This window comes from Crinia signifera, chromosome 4, assembly GCF_055691185.1.
Source record: "Crinia signifera chromosome 4, ASM5569118v1, whole genome shotgun sequence".
Taxonomy (NCBI): Eukaryota; Metazoa; Chordata; class Amphibia; order Anura; family Myobatrachidae; genus Crinia; species Crinia signifera.
Genome location: NC_139220.1, coordinates 206,484,657 through 206,498,420, shown reverse-complemented (window position 1 = coordinate 206,498,420; position 13,764 = coordinate 206,484,657). Strand labels below are relative to the sequence as shown.

Below are 13,764 nucleotides of genomic sequence, written 5' to 3'. Positions count from 1 at the left end.
GGCAGCTTCTCTAATGATACTTGTCGGTTACTGTGACTTTTTTTTTTCCCCCCTTCAATTGCATCAAACCCTAAATATTATGGTGGTAAGTGCGAGTACTGCATGCTTTTCCAGTTTGTCTAATCTCACTTCCGTTGTTGGAATTGCTCAAGCCCATGATGTTAACACTTGGAGTTTTCCCTCATTCACTTTCACAACTAATTCAGTTTGTTTTGGTTTCTTGTTTGTTTTCCCCCTGCTTTTGTTTAAAAAAATAATAATAATAATTTAGAAATAATGTTTCTTCTCATTCCTAATGTTTCTTATATCTGATAGGACCATGGCCTGTTCTGTTCTTGTTATGGTACTGGGTCTAGAATGGTGTTTATCAATAGTATGGCATTTACACTGAGCGGTTTTAGCCATTTTTTTTTTCCTGGGGGTGGATGACTTTCCATAGCATTGGGCGCTATGAAAAGCCGTTCACCCAGTCGCTCATCTGCTGGTAATACCAGCAGATGCGCGGCCGGGCTAGAGATGATGCTGGAGCGCGCATCAGCAATCATCGCTGCCCCGTACAGACTGGGCGGTTTTCGAGCTGAAAGCCGCTCAAACTGGTAAACTGAGCTTCTTTTAGCTCAGTCGTCCAGTGTGTATGGGCCTTAAGGCAGTTCTTGTCCCTGTGTTAATTGAAGGAAAATGTAGACACAAGTGCCATAATTAGTCATTCAAAATGACTTCCCTGGTGAAATAAGTAAATCCTGAAGACCTGTGGGTGGGGGTGATCTTAAACCATATAAAAAAAAATCATCCTAGTTTTTGTTTTAAATGTTACTACCTCTGATATCCATTGGTAATCTAGTTGGTTGAAGTTTGTATGATAAGGTTGGTCATCTGCTGTAGGAGGTGGGGTTGAGTTATTGAATAAAGAACAGGAGGTCTGTAAAGTACAAGTTTTATGTACGGTAGCTATTGCTCTCACAGGTTCTCAAACTTGGTCCTCAGGACCCCACACAGTGCATGTTTTGCAGGTCTCCTCACAGAATCGCAAGTAATTTACAGATATTATGTTGCCTATTCTGACATGAAAACCATTGGCATGGGATAGGCATTTACACATGATGTGCAAGACAGACTGGCCGATTCTGTATGCATAACTAATTACAGGTTGACCATATTTTTTCATAAAGTCAACTTTTACAGCAAATATGGTTTTCTTAAAAGAAGACGACCTAAAATATGCCTTATTTTGTAACGCTTTTTTACATTCATAAAAAATTCAAAGAACAGTTTGTTTATAACAGGGATTAAAAGATTCAGCATTGTTAACCTTCATACTGTTTCATTTGAAGCCACATGTTTGCTAACAAAATAGATTAGAATTTTTTTTAAAGCCTTTACTTTCCCTTACCGCAGCTTAGCTTGCTCTCTGTAGCAGATTGTGTTCAGTACCTGATCAAGGTGCAGTGGATGCAGGCCTTGTTTTATATTCTATTTTTTTTTTTTTAAGCGGCTGTGGCAGGGATGTGTGAATGCCTAATTGTGGGGTCCATATGAAGTTGGAGTCTAGCATTCTAGAATTAAAAAAGTTGAGATCAGGACCCTACTAGAAATAAAGGGCCAATGTCAGAAAATAATTAACATAAAATAATTATCACAGTTCCAAACTGGTAACATTGCTGCCAGATTGCACTGCAGATCATTTTTTTTTTTTTTCTGGCAGAAGCTTAATTTAGTCATTTGCATAAAGTACAGGTCCAGTGAATTATTCAGCGGTCCGAAACGTGGTGTAATTTTTTTATCTTTTTTTTTTTTTTTTTTTACGTGTAAGTTTTTCACATGATTTATACCAATTTCATGAATACTACTACATGGAGTAATCCTCCATACCTCATAAATGGCATTGTAGGTTGTAATGAAAATAAATCGATGGGTGATACAGTACCATTGACAAGCGAATGTGTTCTATATGTACCGTTGCTAACCCTTTGCAGTCCCTTGAGACTTACTGGAAGAAATAAACTTTTCCTGCTAGTGAATGGTTTGAGTTTGCATTTGTGTGTGCGTGTGTCTGTGTGGGGAATTGGTTGGTGTGTCCCTCAGGCCTTCTGTGTAGCTCTCCTGTGCATTAATACAGCACGTTGTAGCCCTCCCCAGTCTGATTTTTCTGTCCATTTCAAAATGCATTTTGCCAATTTACCAAATGTCTGTGGACAAAGGCTTGTTGACTGTTTGTGCAGTTTTATTTATTTCTTATACCTGCTTTGAATTATGTATTTATTTTTGTAATTTTTCTTTTCCTTGAAATCTATTTATTTCTCGCTACCTGTTGATTTTGTCCATATGTTGCCAGCAGGTAGAAGGGAAGTAATAGGGATCTTGTAATCATATTACTCCCTGTTTGTGCTCATGCAGGCACCAGTACTCGTTTCAGAGACTGTACCTTATTTCCATCTTTTTGCTTCATGTGCACTAGTATCCTTGTGGAATCCTGCTGTACATTTTTCTTAAAGACTTCAGTGAAAATGTCCCAAAATATTACAAAACTGAAATGTCAGTAGGAAACCTCTACAGGAATTTAAAGCTAATTGTAAGCATTAAAATGTAACTCATTCTGGTAAAAGGGAATAAAAGCAGTCAATTTGGCCCTTATAGCTAAATGCATTTGTCCACCTGTGCAGGTCTAAGTGGCCTGACGTCAAGTAGCTGAAGTCTGGCGGGAGAAGAGGCAGTGGGCTGTTACCATACTACTTGTTGTTTTCCCAGTTCTGATTATAGTGCTAGGCTTAATCCTAAAAATAGTTTAATCTCCAGAAAGTTTATTTAGACTTAATAGAATAGAGCCTGGGTAAAGGAGGACCAGTCATCAGTGATGCATCATGACCCCACTGTAAGAAAACAACCAGCAGGATTTTACAACTGAAATGTTGGGTTTGTCTTGTCATTAAACAAAATTTCAGTGAAACACTGGAACTAGGGGACAAGATGGTTTCAGTAAATCGCAACAATCTGTCCACTAAAGTTGCAGTTCTTCATGGCCAATATCAGACTTAAGCTTCATCTTAAAGAACATAACCAACCATTTATAATAACAGTAATAGCAAGCTGACTGAAGAGCTAAACTGAGTAAGCAGCAGTCACAGCTAGTGTAAGCCTAAAGTTATATTATTAATTGTTGCTTTCTTTTCATTTTTCCAACCCCTTACCCATTTTCGGATGCTTGCTGCAGATGATGAACCAGCTGGACCAATGTAAGTAGACCACTTTCATTCAAGATTTTATTTGCGTTTGGCACCCACAAGCATTTTACACTTAGATGTAGCACAAGTCGAATTGTTTCAACACTGGGCTAATATGCTGCCATCGTTGTTACTCATGCACTAAGATTTCTCCATGCATAAGCTGAATGTTAAACTTGTGTCCCCTAGAGTAGCAGCTATGCTACTTTAGTGGTACCAGCATATGGACAAGTAGTCCCTAAGGCACAAATTACAATATGTATTGCTTTGCGCAGCATGACTTAAATATTGCAGATCATTTTAGTATCACGGTTTCAATCAGAAGAGTAACTAAACCCTTTTGTTTTGAAGACAATGTGACATTTGAATTGCATCTCTCACCAGATCCATTTAGAGAATATTTTTCTAACCAATCAGAACAAATTTTTTCAGAATCTTTTCTTTTACACGCTCAGTTTATATTGGAATAAATACATTTTTGAATTATGTTGGAAGAATAGTAGCCAGTTGTGTTGCTGCCAATGGTGGTTGATGCATACATTTAATAGAACTTTAATGTGTGGTCTATGCAATGACAGGTGATAGACTTTTACCTAACCTCACATAGCTTTAATATTTATTAACAAGTCAAAATCGTGGCAAAATAAGCCCTATCTGTCGCCCACTGGGACTGTAGTGAGAATGTCTTGCTACTGATTTATAGCAGATACTGTATCCAGCCAGTATATATTCAAGAGGGCATCTATGCTTTATTCTAGAATAGAATTCCTTTATTCGTCTCACAATGGAGAAATTTCAGAACCTCTGTTTGACATATTTTCTCTTACCGTTTCCTCATGTATTGTGATGGTAGCAGAAATTAACGGTCTTTGGCTAAAAACTCCATACAAAATTGTAATTTCAGCAATAACACCTCTACTTGGTAATCAAAGCAGCGAGAGCCTATAACATTTGAAGAAAGTACATTGCTACTCCTGTCCCTAGACACCCCCAGATACTAAGCCTGGAATATAAAAGTGAAGGTAACTCCTATAGAGGACGTCTTCAGGATTGTCTGCTCAGTCAACTACTGACATATGCAGTTTATATTCAATCTCCAGCCACTGAGCCCCGTGCACAACAATTTGTGAAACATCTTGGCTAGAAAGGTTATTAAAGGCTTTTTATGTAGCATAATAGAAGAAAAATTGGGGCAGGTGTATTAATCTGCCCCTAATGCTTGTTAAATAACGGGTCCGCTTCTCCTGCATAACATGGAGAAGTGAGCACCCGGTACAGCCTCATGTATTAACCTCCCACAAGGAGAGCCGTTATGTCGTGTGTCTACGGCTTTCCTTATCGGCATCCCTGCACATGCATAATCTCCCTCTTCCCCCAGCCGACTAACGGGCATGCGCGAGATCTCCCTTTTTTATTGTGAGATCTCGTGCGCAGCCTGGAGCCAGCAGCAGGGCTAGTGTTGTCCCCGCAGTGGGGATAGGATGCTAGCAGTGAGCTGGTGAAGCGGCCAGGGCAATTTCACAGGTGTGGTATAGCACAACCGACAGGACTTATACAGTGGGGGAAGCACTGCACTCACCACACTGCTGGCACAGTGGCTCGCCACCTATTGTATTCTCCCTCTATGGGTTGTGGACCCCCACGAGGGAGAATAGCCTGTGGCCGTCGGGATCCCGAGTGTCAGGGTTTTAACAGTTGGGATTTCAACGTCAGTTTAATGACTGTCGGAATCCTGACGGTCAGTCACCCAGTACCCGATTTAACGCCTAGGTGGCTGTTAAGACATCGCCCACCCACTAATTGCTCTGGGATTAAAGGGAACAGCCCTGCCGAGCGTTACTCAGCAGGCTGTCCTTAGTCTAGTGCATACATCTGTCCCTATAGTAATATATATTACTCCCCCCCCCCCCCCCCCCCCCCCAAGTTAACTAGCATTAAGTGCACTTAACGCTTGTTCGTACATCTGCCCCACTGTGAGTAAAAAAATATGTAAAATGTATTGCTAAGATTCAGAGATAGACGACACTCATCCTTTTTAATAAACGCATCATGCCCCCTCCATAAAGCGACACCATCAGAGAAATAACAATATAAAAGTTTAATTTGGTGCAAAGGGCTAGAAGGGAGTCTGGAAAACAAAATTCCCAAAGTTTTACAAGAATAAGAGAGCAATTGCCACAATTTTAAAATTCAAAAAAAAGAATATTTATTAATAATAATTCATTAAAAATGGTAAATATGAAGAAATTTATAATATTGAAAGAAATGGGACTCAATAATTTCTAGTAAATATATGTGAACAGCGCTGTCTCAATAATATACACATTTCTCACCAAAGACGGTCACTTGGATAGTCCATTAGTCTGTTTTTTTTTATCGAACTTTGTAGCAAATTTTAATATAAGTATATGGTAACACAGATCCTCCAGGTGAAAAGGGAGTTTTGAAATATAGACACACAGGCAGTCTATAGATTAAAGTCTGTCACAACGTTGTGTTATGAGCATCCCTTTTACTATCCCATGGAGTCGGAGATGTCAGCACCCCAAAAACAATGTAGTTTACCACTTATCAGAGTTAAAAGCCAGAGCATTATTACTGTAGCTGTCGGCAGCAGAAGCTCACACCTCCAGAGACCAGCAGTCGTGCGTAGCGGGTAGGATAACGTTTGCCCACTTCAGTCGGCAATAAAGAGGCGGCTGTACTCTAGCAGAGAGCAAGGAGCTCCGGCTCCAGATGGTAAGCCGCAGGGCTAAGACTACCTGCGGCGTGAGGGGTCAGCTCCCAAAGTGTGAGTGCTGGTCTGCCCACGGTTTCCCTGTCACCTCCGTATGCCGAGGAGGAGGGAGGGGCAGTCCGGAGGGAGCCGTGCGGCCAGGTCTCGAGTGGACTCAGTGTTACCAAGTTGTCGCTTTGGTGATAACGATACTGTTCCAAAGTTGTCTTGTTAGTAAAGGAGGCTTTTGACGCGTTTCTCCGGTCTTGTAACTACCAGTTTCCTCAGAAGGTGCCTCCATGCGTACCTGCTCAATATTTATCTAGCAGTCAGCCAATCGGGTGTATTACTTTAATCAACACACCTGGCTGGCTAATTTAAACAGGTGCTGTTTAGTGCAAATATCATGTACATTTTTAGATAGATAATGCAAAACTTTAAAACCTTTCTATAAATAAAAACATTATATATAGATATATAGATAGATATATGTATGTATGTATGTGTGTGTGTGTGTGTGTTATATTATACTCTATAAAAATGTGGAGAGAAAAGGATAATGGAAAACAAAATTAGCTTCTTGAATGACCCCTGTAAGATCACTACAACTGTTTATTATTTTAGTCCCCTTTTACATTGTTAGAACTCCTGTCAAGTCAGATTTTTGCAAACTAATAACCTATTACCTGCACCACCTGCCCTTTATTAGAAAAACTAATTGCTAAATATATGCTCATGGATAGTTCAATAGCTTTTATATTCTAAAATCAGCTGCTGTAATACACTAGTATTACAAATTATTCAATATCTTAAATTATAAACCATAGTACCCATTGACTTAAAATTGGTCGCCCCACCCCAATATCCCCATGCCACCTCATAACTTATAGTTAAAATTCTGGATTGCTGTTTTGCCGCACCTCCTATATCTGATGTTCCAGTATTTGTAAAAAGATTAAGGACAGTATCCTATTACATGTGGTAATTTACAGCACATTAAAAACATGCTGTTTAACTACTGTTAGACTATTCTGTACTTGTTTCCTAGCACGACGCCCACAATTTTATTCTTATTACATCGTTTTGATCGCATCGCATGCGATGCGATCAAAACGATTTAATTGTACAGGCACCCTGATGGGTGATCACTATGTTATATGCACCCCCATTGTTAACGCCGCCGCTGCCACCGCCACTATTAACGCCAACCCGAAGCGTGGCGAGCGCATCGGTACGCGTCCTCCGACCTTTTCATACCCCCACTATCCACGTCGGCGTGAGTTGATTTTATAGTGTGGCGAGCGGACGCGGATAACTTCACATGTATTCCGCGTCCGCTTGCCACGCTTCGGGCTGAAATGAATAGAGGACGCGTACCACCGCTCGCCACGCTTCGGGGTGGCGTTGATAGTGGGGGTGGTGTTAACAATGGGGGTGCATTTAACATAGTAATCACCCACGCGGCATATGATGCGATTTCAAAATTGTACAGTGCGGCTCTTAGGACCCGAAAATCGGGTCCCATCGCATACAATCACATACCACCAATTAAGACATGCGATGGGCGCCGTGCTAGGAAACAAGTACCGTCTATTCAAATATACTGCGGGCTAATTTTACCATGGGATTAACAGACAGTTAATGGACTGGAAAAGTTCCCGAACCCTTGTTTTATCGGCTTCAAAACGGATCTTAGGGCTGCTTATCAGGGATTTTGCTTTGTGTCTCTCAGGGCTTGTTGGGTAGCCCTCCAGGGATCAAGGATCTGTGGTAGTTTTACTGCAGCTAATAGGATACTGTATGCAATATTAACAAGTTAACATTTTTTAAGGTGTTTTTATTTATTTTTCAGGAAAAGTAACTCGACAAACAACCACAAAGATAAAAATTTAAGACAAAGAAACACAAACTAAAACTCTGTAAGTAAAAATGTATTGATACTTGTACATTAGGAGTTAGTAAGAGGGCTTGGTAATGCTGTTAATAAAAAAAAAAATATATATTTTTTTGGGGGGATCATACTAGCATTTAATATTGTATTCTCCATAAAGAAAAAATGGAAAAAGACAGAAAAGCTTGAATGTAAATTCTTAATATGTAAGTTTTTATGATAATAGATGAAGTATAAGTTTGGATTGTGCAGAACAGTTTTTGGCAAATACTGTAAGGTGTAAATGGTTCTCCAATCAAAAATCATAGTGATAAAATTGTGTCCTGGTTCGCCGAATCATTTATAGATTTCTGAAACACTGCCATCTGCTGGTTAGAGTGGCATCTACATCTGCATCTACATCTTTCTCACACATGAACAAACACAGAAGATTTTGTGCAGCTTTTGAAGCTTTTGCTCTGAGCTGGCTTACCAGTGCGCAAATAATGCTTCTATGTTCAGTTTAATAGGAAATGCTCAAATATTGGGCAGTATTCAATGAGCATTTTGGCGATGTGCAGCGAATCCTGTTTAGGATTCGCTGCACATTCGCCACTGCTCGCTGCGTTCCGGAGCCTCGCCGGCTCCAGTATTCAACGAGTCAGGGGCTCGCTGCCCCTGACTGGCGAATTTTAACTCCTGCGGCGATGCCGCAGTGAGCCTGAGGACGGCGGCAGGCAGGGAGATGGAAGTCTCCCTGCCTGCCTCAGAACGTTTGTGGGGGGGAGGTGGGCTCCCCGGGTGCCAGGCAGCACAAGCTGCCCCCCGGGGGTGCCAGCAGGGGACCGGGTATATTCACTACACCCGATCATGCATATGTATGATCGGGTGCAGTGAATATATGACTATCTAATGAGCGGCTCGGCTCCGGCCCCCTGCTGTCTGGTCTGTGTAAAAAAAAAAAAAATATATATATATAATGGCAGGATTCTGCCATTTCTTGATAAAAGTGCACGGGCACTGAAACGTTGAAAGTTTAATCTTTTGGCATCTGTCGTTATTTGTGTGAAGTCTGAGAGTGCCGCCGTGAGCTACCACCCTGCATATCCTGCCCACCGTCACAAGTGAGCTCTTACACGGAAGGCACCAAGCCCTTATGCCCCCAACAGCCTTGGAGTGCCGGCCAGCTACAACAAGAGATATATATATATATTTTTTTTTTTTTTTTTTTTATTAAATATATATTCATGTGCTTACATGAATAAAAATAGCATGCCCCTCCTCAGAATAAAATTCCTGATTTTTTTGACACCAAATGTAAAAAACAAAACACTTTATTTTAAAAGTTCACATTCCACTTCACCATAAAAAGATAGCGATTGCTACTCGGTGAATCATGGCGAAAATAACCTTGAAATGTATTCGCCATCTGGTCATTGAATAGGGTGATTCACCGTTTTAGTCAAAAATTCGCCTTACAGAACAAAATCGCCATAAAAACATGGCGAATCAGCCTCATTGAATACCGCCCATTGTGTAGTTTGATCTCTGTGCAGCAGAGCTTCCTTGTAGAATCCATTCAGGAAGCAACTTTAAAAAAAAAAAAAACATTTATTGGCAGTCTTGTAAGCAGTGCTTGTGCAAATAATGAAATGTAGGGGCCAGGCAATACTAGATTCTACCACTCAGGAAACAGACAGAAATGGAAATGTTCTAGTACAAGGAGTAACGGCATATTTTTTTTTTTTTTTTTTACAATATAGAAAATGTTTTGCTGTTTAAGTGCCATGGGAAGCAGTGATTAGTTCCCTTACCTTATGATCACATGCCTATTGAGGTGTGTGTGTGTATATAGATAGAGCGTCTCTCCATGCTCATAGTGAACACCCGTTGGCTCTGAAAGAAGGCCTCCCATATCTCAATTCTCGCGATATTGCGAGGCATCAATCCAGTGAAAATAAGTTACCCACTTCAGAGGGCTCTGGAGCTTGTTCTATAGCTACCAATGCGACAATTTAAACCACAGATTATTCTAACGATGCCCTTGCGATTTGTTAAATACATTTAACAAATCGTGGGCAGCTCCTCCCAGCTCACTGTCACTGTACTGGGAAGAAATACCCTTCTACTACTCCCTTATCTCTGTGAGCAGTGCAAGGGCTCAATGTGCCATCTCGTAGCCTCTGTATCCCTGGCAAAATGCCTGATGAGCTCTACTGTGATGTCATCAGTGATGGACTAGAAGTTTACCAGGGGACGCTGTGCACAGCTCCTGGTGGAGGGTATTTTAAGGTAGGTAGGTTGTTTTACTTTGTTTTGGACTTATCCTGACGACTGAGTAAAATCCAAAATGTTGATAGCCTGTGGTGGTGCGCAGTGTGTTTTTTCAATAAGTCCTCAGTGACACCTACTCTGTTTGTTTTTATCTACTTCCTTGGGAAGGCCTCAGGGCATCTATACAGACTCATAGTGAGAGTGCCAGATATTATAGCAGGTGGGTGGACAGCACTCAAGTGTCTTATAATAATGAAGACAGGAAACCAGTTAATCGTCAATGTTTCAAAAAGTTTCTTATAATAATGAAGACCCGAAACCTGTTAATCTTCAATGTTTCAAGACGCTTGAGTGCTGCCTACCTACCTGCTGTACCTTGGAAACCCAACAGGTTTTGCCCAAGGAGGGCTCCTGGTGCTTTTACCCAAGTATTTAAGGAAATTAATAAGAAATTTATGAGCAGGCTTGCAGTATTCTACATGAACCAGTAAAATAATTGGCTATATTTCAATTTTATCAATGTTGGTACAAAACGTATTGCTTTGTTTAATACTGTTTGTCCATGTACTGTATGATGTATTTGTCTAATGTTGTCCTTTTTATCTTCTTTCATCTATATAGGCAGTAACAGATTTTGCCAGACCACTACAAATATTCATTGCTGAAGTCGACCTTCAGATTTCTTCAAAATTCCTTTTCTTTTGTGTATGTGTGTGTGTTTTATTTTTTCATCTCTCTCATGTGAGTGAGGGTACAAAACTACTTAAAAGCATGCCTTATATAGCCTCCAAGGCGACTGAAACGGATGGGATATTAAGGAGCATATGCAGCTTTGTGTGCTGTGGCTTTTTTTTTTTTAATCACATAAGATATAGATAGATATATAAACCTATAAATATATATAGCAAATTACAAGCCTTCCAAATGGGTTAGTAAGGGTTTGAACAGTTCAATGCATGCACGTTCTTTTGGTCTGTATTTTAATGTTCTTATTGCGGATGAGCAGGGATTACCAAGCACCCGGTGTAATCTACGTTTTTTTGCATGCTATAGCTGCCATGTGACCGATGGTCAGTTGATTCGGAATTCTACCAATATTTTGGCAATATGAAAGGTTTTCTCTGATAGAGGGATTTCAGTGGACTGGCGTAAAGTGCTATAGTCAAGAAACAAGATGGACTCCGGGAGATTACGGCGTGGCACAATTAATTTCGTAATATACATGTGTATACACTGTGCATTGTTTTTTGGTACTGTAATATCATTCTTTTCTTCCCAAAATGTCAAATACTTTGCACAGAAGCAGGATTGAACAGAATGCTCCAAGCAGAGCTGCTAAACTGCAGATAATTGGCATTTACTTTAATATTCAAGGTTAATATCTAATATAAATGTAATAGGTGACCATTTGCAGAATTCTTGGTATTAAAAGGGGGGGATGGGGGGGACGGACTGATCATTCTATTAGTGCAAACACCTTAAATGCCCTGCTACGTTTAAACAGTTGAGACTAAAACATATTTTAGGTGAGATGCTTTTGAACATTGGTTCAATCATGTATATTATTAAATCCTTTTTGCACTGTTAAGTCCATATGTACATTCATGCAGGCAATCTTTTATAAGTTAAAATATATATATATATTTTCTTTGTTTGGAGGGGATCTGTGTTTTTAATTTTGGGTTATTTAAAAGATTTTTACATTGTTCTTTAAAGCATGGTTCTATTCTATGCAACTAGGTGTAAATGTGTCAGTATATCAGAGCTGTAATATCTTTTTACTGGGCGAAGGGGGTGGGGGAATGTTCTAGTTGCATGAGCCCATGGATTGTGCAATTGAAGTGTAATAATAATGTGTGTGGCAAATACACTTGATAAACCATAAAGTGATAAAAAAAAAAGAGTTTTTATTGGTGTGCATAAATTTTCTTCCAACAGTCACTTCTGTGCAAGTTTGTTTAATTCCTTTTCAACTGCTTCAACGAATGCTGGGAAGTCCTTGTCTAGCAGACATATTTTGAGAAATGGCCCAAGCTCTGCTACACCTAAGGCCGGGGAGGAAGTGCCTAGGTTATTCGCCTGATGGTTTAGCATATACTGCAAATGAAAAGAATAAGAATACTAAATTGCTTGGTAATTTTATCCATGTTCAACAGTTACCCAACTTATAGATGGTGGACCCAGGGAGAATTAGGACTGCCATTTTGGGGCATCTCCTCGACAATTTCGACACCTACTTGAGAATTGATGCGGATTTTAGTTCTACCAGCTATACCCCTATTTATGCTGTATTTTATCAACACACCCTATACGTTACCTTGTAATTTGTTTCTTTGTTTGCTATGTACGGCGTTGCAGACACTTTGTGGCGCCTTATAAATAAACTTACTACTACTACTATCAGGGATTCTGGTTTAAAACCGATTTGTCGTTACTTAAGGAGCCCATACACTTTACAATTATTGTATACAATATTGCATCACATCTCAGTTTTGCGATGAGATCTAGTACAAAAAATATGTGCTGCACATACTTTTTGTACTAGATCTCAACTCATCGCAAAATCGAGATGCGATGCGATATTGTATACAATAATTGTAACGTTTATGGGCACTTTTTGATCTGGCTTTTTAAAAATATAAACTGTGCATCACTGGAGATCCAATATAGGTTGAACTTGATGGACTGATTCATGCTTACTGCAGAAGCATGTGGTGATAACTGGACACAAAACATGTTACTTATGGGCCAAACACAGGGGGTTATCCGTACTTCTTTTAGAATAAGTATGGATTTGTCCGTGTATATACAGTCCCGCACATATCCATTGCTTGACAAGATTTATACTGAATGCAGTATAAATCTAGTTAGATTGCCAGTGTTCTCATGGTGAGAACACCGGTCCACAAATAGATCGCTCAGCACACATCCCTGGTGCATCCCATGTGTGCCAGCGACGTGTGCTAACCTACATCGCTTAGTACGGGGCTGAAGTTGCCTGTTTATATGCCGCATTAGAATTGGGCCACTAAGACTCAAGCCAGCAAAGTCACAGACCTCTTCTGTTCCAGTCTCCTGCTAATATTTGACAATGTAAATTTCATAGCTGTATGCTTGATTTTATGAAATTAACAGCAATGGGTTTGGCATAAATGGCAAATCACACTAATAACAAATGGTGTTCACATACTTTCGACCATATTGTGCATTATCAAAAAAACAGAATGTTTCCTGTGCATTACAAAGAGTAGGTATGAGCTTCCCATTTTTAAATAGTCCATTCTTCTATTTTGTGGGCATTCTAAATCCTATAAAGTAACTAGAGAAATGCAATGTGTACTGTTCATGGGATCTCATTTGAGGCACTTGTACATGAATAGGCTACCACCTTATTCATATTTCTCTTTCATCCAGCAGGGGACACTGGAGAGTAAGTTACAATTGTTATAGATTGGTAGATCCTGTGAGCTAGCACTTTAAGAAACTTAGGTGGCCATACACACACAGATTTATCTGCAGATCTGTCTGGTTGGAACAAAAACATGGTTATGGATGAGAGCAAATGTCAGTTGACCATTTGCTTGGAAATGCTGGAAAACTGACAAACTGTCTTTCTTCCATAACCATGTTTTTGTTCCAACCAGCCAGATCTGAAGATAAATCTTACTAGTGTATGGGCAGTTTTA

General features: G+C 39.9%; 2 protein-coding genes across 4 annotated transcripts in view; one reads left to right on the top strand and one right to left on the bottom strand.

Moving 5' to 3' along the window:
• NPTN (neuroplastin) overlaps positions 1–12,478 on the top strand; it is a 65,711-nt gene extending 53,233 nt beyond the window's left edge. Inside the window, exons 7-9 of the mRNA XM_083183568.1 lie at positions 3,209–3,230; positions 7,787–7,853; positions 10,700–12,478. Of these exons, the coding sequence (XP_083039694.1) occupies positions 3,209–3,230; positions 7,787–7,847 (83 nt within the window). The 3' untranslated portion in view covers positions 7,848–7,853; positions 10,700–12,478. The remainder of the gene's footprint in view (positions 1–3,208; positions 3,231–7,786; positions 7,854–10,699) is intronic.
• The window catches only part of REC114 (REC114 meiotic recombination protein), a 154,361-nt gene continuing 152,562 nt past the window's right edge, over positions 11,966–13,764 (bottom strand). For all 3 annotated transcript variants that reach the window (XM_083183575.1, XM_083183574.1, XM_083183570.1), the window contains one exon: positions 11,966–12,175. In XM_083183575.1, the coding sequence (XP_083039701.1) occupies positions 12,017–12,175 (159 nt within the window). In that variant the 3' untranslated portion in view covers positions 11,966–12,016. The remainder of the gene's footprint in view (positions 12,176–13,764) is intronic.